At 41.6% G+C, this 10,000-nt stretch overlaps 2 protein-coding genes across 2 annotated transcripts in view; both read left to right on the top strand.

The window, feature by feature from the left end:
- LOC137995046 (uncharacterized) overlaps nucleotides 1–971 on the top strand; it is a 5,510-nt gene extending 4,539 nt beyond the window's left edge. The window contains exon 3 of the mRNA XM_068840619.1: nucleotides 27–971. Within this exon, the coding sequence (XP_068696720.1) occupies nucleotides 27–850 (824 nt within the window). The 3' untranslated portion in view covers nucleotides 851–971. The remainder of the gene's footprint in view (nucleotides 1–26) is intronic.
- Nucleotides 972–6,965: 5,994 nt separating this feature from the next.
- LOC137996177 (uncharacterized) lies at nucleotides 6,966–7,634 on the top strand. Its single transcript, XM_068841597.1, has one exon. It carries the CDS (start codon nucleotides 6,966–6,968, stop codon nucleotides 7,632–7,634), a length of 669 nt encoding a protein of 222 aa, XP_068697698.1.
- The last annotated feature ends 2,366 nt before the right edge of the window (nucleotides 7,635–10,000 follow it).

The following is a 10,000-nucleotide window of genomic DNA, read 5'->3' as shown; positions in this document are numbered from 1 at the left end:
TAACTGTGTTTTATTTTACGTTGTAGGAAAAGTATCAGCTAACATTGCTTTGACGACGACAAATATCGTGTCGCCGCCCTCACAATGCCACGCGGCAACAAAGAAACCAGAAAATACTGAACGATGCTTCTCATTGGCAGATTATTCAGCGCGTGATTTCATCAAGATCGATGAAGATTTTCGTGAATCGAAGTCCACAAAGACGCGATTGAAAAGCGAAAAGTTTCGCTCATATACAGAGCCGGATTTTATTTCTGAAATGTGGCAAACACGAAGGGGAGCGACGGCCAGACTCAAGATGCTTGGAGAAATTTTTCACAGGAAGAAGTATGCACGTTTTAAAAATAAAGAAGCCGAATATCAGGGGACTATACCAAAACATGACCCGCTCACTAAGACAAATGAACCCGCAAATTCGTCCAAAATGCATTCTTTTCATGGAGGAATGGAGTTTGGGTATGAGAGCACAGCGAAAACAAAATCCAACCCCAGAGTGAAGATGCGAACAAAAATTCTTACGGGACGAAGTCAAAGACCGAAGCGAGGAATGGATGAGGAAAACACTTCTGAGAGCCACGAAACTTCTTCAATGTTCAACGAAGCTTGGATTTCTTTCGCTGCGCACGTAAGAAGGCAAGGTCCCGGATTCTCTGCCAGCTGTACCCAGACACTCCGGACGTGCGATTTTACTTCGGTTAAGGAATTTTATGAAAGCGAAGTTCAAAGTAATGTGACGTTTAATCCACTTTTCGAGGACGATGACAGTGATGACGACAAACGACGGCGGCACACGAGACATCGATTGCACACGATCGATGAAGAGTCGGAGGCGTACGATTCCGGATCGTGATTACATCAGGGACGGCTTAAGTGCAAGTTGATTTTGCACGAAGACGGGAAGACCAAGTAGTCCGGCTTTTTTGGCGCCACCCGCGCCTTCCTTTCACAAACGTGTAAACGACGAGAACAAAATTTTGTTTCCTTGCGTAAAATTCAACCTGATATTTAAGTCATGGTTCTTTCTAAACAATTTTCTTTTAAAAAAATTGGGGAGCTTTTTTAAAATACAGCATGGCGTAAATAAAATATCAGAGGAAGAGGTACATATCTTCTTGGAAGGAAATACGTTTAGAAATCGCGGCGGAATTTTGGAGTCCATGGCTGACTTAAGTTAGGGATTTTTAGTAGTTTAAAGCCTACCCCACACGGTGAGGAAAGACTGAGCTCAGGAAACCGCCTCGCGAGGCAGTTTGCTTAGCTTTTTCCTCACATTGTGCGGCGCGCTTAAGCAACGACGACGGCTACGGCAACAACAACGCCACAAAACAAAAATATTATTGGGTTAAAAAGGAAAAAATCTTTGTGCTGCACAGGAGGCACGCATTTCAGGGAACGTCTTTGCCATACTCCACAAAACAACAACGTGAAATCAGGAAGCTTAAGCACGCGCGTTTTTGAGACGCGGACGGCAACCGGAAGAGAAAATTTCGCGTGCCAGGACAGTGGTGTCTCCCACATTTTTATACCAATCATCTCTAATGGAGAAAAGATACTTAGCAATGTAAGTGTGGTTGTGTGAAGACAAGTTAAAAGGGAAAACAGCTTTTTTTTGCTGTAATCTTTATCCAGTTGCTCTTCACTAATATGATTTCCCGCCAGAAAAACGCGGGTTTCCAAATGCAAGGCTGCCACGCAATTTTCTCTTCCTTTTCTTCCTCGGCACATATTAAGAAGGAAAACATTATCTGAAAGCTAACCGTTGTAAATAAGTGTACGCGGGTTGCCAAATGCAACGCTTCACGCGATTTCCCGCCAAGGAAAATTGCTCGAGCACTCCCGTCCCCAGAGGCTGTCCTGCCTCCCCACCTCCACCCCGACCGTCTGTGCGGGCGGACGGATGTACGTGACGTCATAACCAAAATTTCTCGGTTGGGTAGATTTCCCAAAAAGCATTACCCACGGTGCTCCGCTCGCGCGCTTCGCGCGCTTCGCTCGCCTGAGCTCTGCTATTAGGGAGCTTAAGCCGAGCGAGTTTTTGGAACGCGGACGGCAACCGGAAGTGAGCTGTTTTCCCTTTCAACTTGTCCTCACACCACCAAAGTTCCATTGCTGAGTATCTTTTCTCCATTAGAGATGATTAGTATAAAAATCTGGGAGACACCACTGTCCTGGCACTCGAAATGTTCTCTTCCGGTTGCCGTCCGCGTCTCAAAAACGCGGGTGGGGAGCTTAAGCAGCGCGATGATGTTTCTTTTTTTAACAAAAAATATTATCTTTCTTTGACTTTGCCCCTGCCTCAGGCGTCGTGGTTTCGTAAACTACCTATTATGGCCCTGGCCAAACGAGAGCGAAAGTTGATGAGAGTTGACGAGAGTGGAATTCGAAACTCTTGAGAGCTAATGAGTCGATGAGAGTGATCGAGAGTTGGCCAAATGAGAGCCAGAGTTGACGAGGTTTGTCGAGAGCTTCACGCGCAAGCAAAACCGATAGCCTGGGAACCCCCCTTGGAAAACCATTTCTACGTAAATATGGTGACTAGCTAGCCGGTGTGGTCAGCTAGCCAGACCGGTAAAATGAATTTGTGCGCAAATGAAAAGCTTCTGCATGTTTTTTTCTAATGCTTACGAGGAAGAAGGGGAAGAAGGGGATAATTATCCGAAACGAGGGATGCAAAGAAGGGGATAATTACCCGAAACGTGGTCAAACGAAAGACTGGATAAAGTGTCTTTGCGAGAAGGGTTAGTACGGTAGCCCATTAGGGACAGACCTTTCCCCATTAATTCAGCCACATATTACAAAGAGCTTTTCATCTCGCAAAATTAAATGCACTGCGAACAAAATGAATTCTAACTCTTGACATAAAATACAATCCCACTCTAAAAACAATATAAATCCGGCACACTGCGAACAAAATAAATCCCCACGTTGCAAACAAAATGTCATCGCACACACCAAAAAAAAAAAAAATCCTCGCACACTGGAAACAGAAAAACTTTTGCTCACGGCAAACAAAATACCTTCGCACACGGCAAACAAAGTATCCTTACAAACTTCAAACAAAAATTTCTTCGCACACTGCAAACAAAGTAAAACCTCTCTCTCCCAGAAAAATCCGCGCTGCAAACAAAAAGCTTTAAAAAACTACTGCGCGCGCAATAACATGGGAAGGACTGGAACCGGCTCCAACAAACATGTTTGTGGAAATCGCTTTGTTGGAGCAAACATATCTTAGGATTTCGGGACTCCTTAATCAGGAGGACTTTTGATAAATAACGGTTTTCATTCTGAGTAATTACCAACCGGCATTCTATTTCTTCTTCAAGCATACAACGGCACGAAACGACGGTCCGAAAGGTGCTGATCGTGGAAAAGGTCACACGCTAGTCAACATGGATTGGACTAACGATGGTGGACTGTGGATGGAGTGTAAAGAACAGATTACTTGGTGTAAAAGACACACTTATAAAAGACAGAGTTTGAAGTTAGGGAGCCAACTATCGATGAGTGTGAATCCACGATAGTGGCTTCATATTCATATACTTGAAGTGGAACGGTTTGTATTGTATGGCCTATAGCATGTTCCTTGCTCTAGACTTCTAGTTTATTGACTGTTTTCTCAAGCAGAAAATTTTTAGCATCACATCAGTATATTATAATAAATAATTGGTATTAAGTAATCCATTAAAAGTAGATACAATACGCGTTCAAATTGACAAAGATTATATGGAAAGAACTCAAGTGAGGCCATCGCTACTGTGTGCATGTGATGGATGAAGAACTTTCGCTGATCCACAGCATCAGGAACTTCTTATGCTACACCTAAGGTCAGAGAAACATCTCTGACCTGGGTGGGAATTGAAGCCACGACCACCGGATTAGATCACCGTCACCGCACTTGCACTTGACAAAGATTAGTTTACTGTAAAAGTAGGTAAAAAAAAAAAATTAATAAAGGCATTCTCTATTCTCAATAAGAAAATTATTAATAGCAGACTTAAAAAATATCATTATTCTCAATGCAAGTCAGGGTGGCTACGTGTTTATCTATCGGGCCTCCCACCACTGCGAGCCGGGGTTCCACTCTAGCCCCAGCTTGCATGTGGGCTGAGTTTCAGTCGTATTTCAACCTGACTCGAGGGTTTTTCTCCGGGTACTCCGGTTTTCCTCCCTCATGAAAATCGACTCACAGCTCATTAACAATCTAGCTGTGGTGCTGTGCTCCGACATCAAACATAGACTGTATAGCAGCAGGCAGAGGCGCCTTCGTATGCTTTCAGCCCGATATCGTGAGCTAAGCCCTTTCACAATTCAGTCCCCAATACTGCACGTAAAGGGTGATTAGCACTGCCAATTATTATTATTATTATTATTATTATTATTATTATTATTATAATTATTATTATTATTATTATTATTATTATTATTATTATTATTATTAATGTGTCTAACTCTAGAAACTGAAAGGGTTTATTTCCATGCCAACAGTTTTTGTGTGTGTGTTTACCCCATTCCAAACTGTTTCAAAGTTTCAATTTGGCTTCTGACACGTTTCCTTGATAAAAACTGGTCTTCGACAGTCTCTACTCTCCCTTGAAAAATCTCTGATGGGCTTCCAAGGAGGGTGGGGAAATGGATACCTTTGACACCGTGCAGTGAAAGAATGGTTTGATATTTACTCGGCTTAGTATATGGAAAGAAACCTACCAGCCTTTTAATCCACAATATTATTAAAAGTTGACCAAAGTTTTCAAAATGCTTTTTGGCCTCTTTGGTAATGTTTTTCAAAAGCCAGTACGTTTCCCATTCAATCTGTTCATCACAGAATCATTCAGAATTTACTTTTTGTGGTAACTAATACCTGATTGATGTAAAGATGCAGAATCAGAGGTTAATGCCTGCTGTTTTATAGCACTTGGTTTGTTGCTTCCATCTACTGACGGATAACTGAATCATGCCATTCTTTCATTCAGCAGGTCAAGTGTAAAATACTTCTCCCCTGTAATGTACTTTTGCAGCAGCAGTTGTATTTGAAGTGTCAAGACTCCTTCTAACTGGTCACATCTAGGTCAAGCCCATCCACTACATGGAAATATCTTCGCTCAGGATGGGCGTCCTATTCACCAGATAAGTGGAAGACAATGTTCGATCATCTTCTACCAGCCGGCAATGTCTTTTGTGATTGGCACCCTCCAGATCTGTAGTACTGTGTCTTCACCACTACACTACAACGACGAACATGCTCAACCCGACACAGTTTTTTTTAATTATTATTTACTTTTCTATGATTGGTAAATTAGTATTTATTTATAATAACCAAAACTAATCCTAACCTGACCCTATTTTTTCTCTAGGCTTAATTTAGGCTCCAAAAAAGTTTCTTCGATCCATCTGAGTGCGTATTCGACCTAGGTAAAATGAGGATCACCAATTTAACCGAGGCTAAAACGGATTCAACCTGAAAACGGATTTTACTGGCAACAACTGTTGCAAGGAAGCCTAGTTGGCTTAACCGCCTATTTTGGCAGAAGGGTTGCGTCACATCTCAAAATCGGCTGCATGCTTGGTCCGAAATATCCAGAAAAGTGTCCATATAGACCTTCTTAGCACTTTTCTAGTTTTACCAAAATTTTCCTTTTTGTCCAAAACTTGAACCGGATTGTATAGTGATCAGATTGGGCTTGTTTCGCTTCTGGGGTCTCTCCACTGGATGAGCTGGCTGGCAGACTGGTAAGCCGACCTAGCCCAGTGTGCCACAATCTGTGCTAATTGGTCGAACAAACTAAACATAAGCTTAATAGACCCTTCCAAGGTTTTCGACTGCCATCTTGGCTGGGGGGCAAACACGGCTAAATTTACAGTAAATGTATGCGATTTTGGCCGACTTTGAGCCGCTGAACCACCGCCAAAAAGAGAAAGATTTCCAACTTCTGCCACTACATAGTTTTATTGATATTATTCATTCAACAGAAAATAAGGCCATTAGGGAAGGTATGACGTCCGTTAATTCGAATAAGAAATCTTCTCATGTTGCTTCTAATTTCGCGGCAATTTGCCGTGATGATTTTAGAAGGGTTTGTATGGAATCTTAAAAATTCTTTTATGGTCTTTGTAGCCTGAATCTGTTCTTTACATTTAATGAAAATAATCTGAGTATAAATGTCCTTTAAAAGACACTTTCACTGAGGAAATCCGTTTCTTTTTAGGGGCGCTACAGCGGTTCAAAGTCGGCCAAAATCCCATATATTTACTTTAAATTTAGCCGTGGTTGCATCCCAACCGAGATGGCGCCAAAATCCGTGGAACGGTCTATTCCGTGGCAACTGGGCCATGCATGTTTGTGGAGATCTTGGTATAATGATGCAGGACTGCAGAAAGCCGACATTCTCCGGGTAATTGAATGGGCCATTTCCGAGTTGCCGCTTGTCTCGGCCTCGAAGTGAGTCTTGGTGTTCAACCATTGTAAGGGAAATGAGTTTGATTTGCATAAGAATACGCAACTCATTTCCATTTGAATGATTGTGCACCAGCACTCGCTTTAACTCTCCAAAGTCAGTCACTTAATTTGCTTTTTGAAATCTTCAAACTATGTATATGTATAATTAAAGGCCGCTTTCAAGATAAGCGGATCGCACATTCACAAATAGTTTTTCGGGCGTACAATTCGAGACTTTCGAGAAGCAGGCCAAAAACTAGTTCCGAAACTTTACGGGCCTTTTTCGGGTGCCACGATTTTATCTTAATTTCCAACGGTAGGTTCTGTTAAGTAGTCAAACTTCGCACTCATCTTATTTTTATTTTAAAACCATGTCCAAAGATCCAAATCCTCTTTTCAAAACAAGCAGATCACAATAGCTGAAATGGCGTTTTGTGCCCCATAAGGTTGCAGGACTTTCAAGAAACGGGTCCCAGACGAGAAAAGATGGTTGTGACAAAGCGGTAAGTTTTGAAGATCAAGTATGAGCGAAATGGTTGCAAAGTTTGGTGGCTCAAAACCTCTAAGTGATAACCCCAAAAAGTGCAAGGAGATGACTTTGCGTTTTCGTAGAGTCGTGGATCATCTCCCATTAGCCTTGGCCATTGACACTAAGCCCCTTGAGTCAGTCGATGCTGATAAAGTATTGGGCGTTACAATTCAAAGTAATCTCAAATGGGATTTGCACATTAATGAGATTGTGGCTAAGGCGTCAAAGAGCATGCACATTCTTCGTGTCCTCAAACGCGGCGGTGTACCACCTGCCGACCTACTTAAGGTTTATTTTGCGCTCATTAGGTCTGTCCTTGAATACTTCTGCCCTGTGCGGCATAATGCCCTCCACGTCAAACTATCAGATAGCATCGAGCGAATACAAAAACGGGCGCTGCGTATCATCTTTCCTGCACTGCAGTACCAAGAGGCCTTAGCTACTACCGGGTGTGTATCACTTCACACAAGAAGAATGGAGTTGTGTAGCAAATTATTTAGAAAGATAAATGAGCCCGAGTCCCGTCTTCGCCATCTTGTTCCACCGACTCGATCGCAGGTGCACGGCCGCTCCCTTCGCAACAAGAACAGACCATCCCTTATAAGTTGCAAAACTGAACGCTTTAAACGAAGTTTTTTTCCGGCGATTTGCCTTTATGCTCGTGGCATGTAATTTAGGAACTTATGGGAATTCAATGTGTAACTTGATTTCTAGTTTTTTAGCTAATTTACTGTATTTTATCCTCTCATTATTGTAAGGCCCAGTCCATTTTGAACGTGATGTATTAGTTTTATCTTTGTAAATAATTTCGCAATTCGCTTATTTCTAAGCGGGACGATTTTATCAATAAACCAGACTTACTTACCTTACATGGATTATGGGCGCTCGAAAAAACAAAACGTTTTCTGGTCTCTCGAGAGAAATCGGGCGAATTTGGATACATGGGGAAGTATAAAAAGTCACAGAAAAAATAATGGCGTGGAGAGGGCTTACCACTAACACATGATGATTATGACACTATTTCAATAGGGCGTGGCCCTATGAAACTAATTTACAAAATGAATAACTGTCCAAACGTTTGAATGTAGCACAATAAGATACTAGAATGAAACAATGATAAAAATTAAATTACTTAAAATGCCAAGTTATAAAAAAATTGCACTTGAGTTAATAAAGAAATGAAAAAATGAAAACAGTATGTCTATTTTAAAAGTGTCAGGCGTGCATGATGTAGTCAAAGTAGCTTCTTTTGAACTGCTTTAGGTATCACTTATTTATTCCACAATTGAGGAGCATTAAAGAAAAACATTCGTTTTCCGTTATTGGTTTGCTGGATCGGGAGGCGATAAGGCATCCGAGATCTAGTATCGTCTGACTCACAATATTTCAAGGATGACAGTTTCTCTAAAAGGTAGTCCGGGGCACGTCCATCCAGGAATCCTTTTAAAAGAGATTCAGTCCTCTTTCAATGCCGATGTGATCAATTAGTAGCCACCCAAGTTTATAAAATAAGGCTAGAGTTTTCTCCTTAAATGGACAATTTTCTTTTCAAATTTGGTGCCACTGCTCTAGCCGTGGCCCCAAAATATTATTTCTCACGCCTTGCCGTAATATTTCACAGCTGCGCCTGTTCCCTTTTGTTACGAGTTCGAATGTTTTGAGGAAAGGTAGTTTGCAAACTAAACTGAACGCAGGGTTGTCGGAACAACAACAAGAAGATTTATTCCAAAATGAACGTAGTTTCCACGAAGTAAAACTCTGAACAACTCGTACTTGACGAACTTACACGGCCTCCGCCAACTTGAATAAACACTGCTTCTGTCACACTTGACTAAACACGGCTAACGCCAACTCTCTTCGCTTGTGGAAAACTAATTTAAAAAAAACTCCGCTTGGACTCGTCTACTTATATACTCTCACAATAAGCTTCTAGAGCTTTCTAAAATAGTAATAAATCTAATTATAAGAATCTAAAAATAAACAAACTACGAACTCTCGCAAAGCCTCTAGAAAGTAACGCTAGTCACGCAATACTATTTTTCGTAACACCTTTCGAAAATCCGGTCAAACCTTCATGTTTGTGGCCGTACATACATACATACATACATACATACATACATACACACACACACACATACGCGCCCCTGGCTACTTGTGGGCCATATGTTTCCCAATCCCCCTTGTGGGGACTACGTCTTCTTTTGTAGTCATCCAAACAATATTTGCTACGATTGTTGCTTAATGTCTCATCTCTTCATACATCTCTTCAAATGTTGTAAAACCTTTAATTTTTTTGTGAGGACTTAGTTGTGAGGACGTAACAAAATGTTTAATGCTTGTGAGGACATCTGGTAATACCCTACTTGTGGGAACAGGCCAATACACAGCTTTTGTGGGGACTTCGCTATTTGCGGGGACATCTGCCGGTACCCTACTTATGGGAACAGGTCCGAATACACAGCTTTTGTGGGGACTTCGCTATTTGCGGGGACATCTGCCGATACCCTACTTATGGGAACAGGTCCGAATACACAGGTTTTGTAAGGAATTCACTATTTGCGGGGACATCTGCCAATACCTGATTTATGGAAAGACGCCAATACAAACATTTTCAAACAGATTTGATATACGATGATGTTCTCGTGGTTGCAATATTAGTCAACCTGTTGGCTAAGCCTTTAGGTTAACGATAAAATGATATACCGTAAAATTCCGAAAATAACCCTCGTGGCTTATATTTTTCAAAGGCCTTTTTCGAGGGGCTTATCTACGGAGGGAAACTTGCGTTTCCGAATCGACTGGGCTAACCTTATAGTTGGAAGTGAATTTACTGTTTTTGCTTTGTTTTACTTTGTATTTGAGGGCAATTTTCCAAGTACAAGCTCCCCGGGGTCTTATATTTGGAGGGGCGATTTCACGGAGGATTTTTTGCGTTACCGCTTTGGGAGGCTTATATTTGGAGGAGCTTATTTTCGGAATTTTACGGTATATGAATTGGATCATTTATGAACTGCGGATATGAAATCAAGTGAAGCTAT

This window comes from Montipora foliosa, chromosome 3, assembly GCF_036669935.1.
Source record: "Montipora foliosa isolate CH-2021 chromosome 3, ASM3666993v2, whole genome shotgun sequence".
Taxonomy (NCBI): domain Eukaryota; kingdom Metazoa; phylum Cnidaria; class Anthozoa; order Scleractinia; family Acroporidae; genus Montipora; species Montipora foliosa.
This window is presented reverse-complemented; position numbering and strand designations above follow the sequence as displayed.

Excerpts from the sequence above, each read along its gene's own strand:
- LOC137996177 (XM_068841597.1), top strand. The coding sequence starts at position 6,966 with ATGGTTGCAAAGTTTGGTGGCTCAAAACCTCTAAGTGATAACCCCAAA.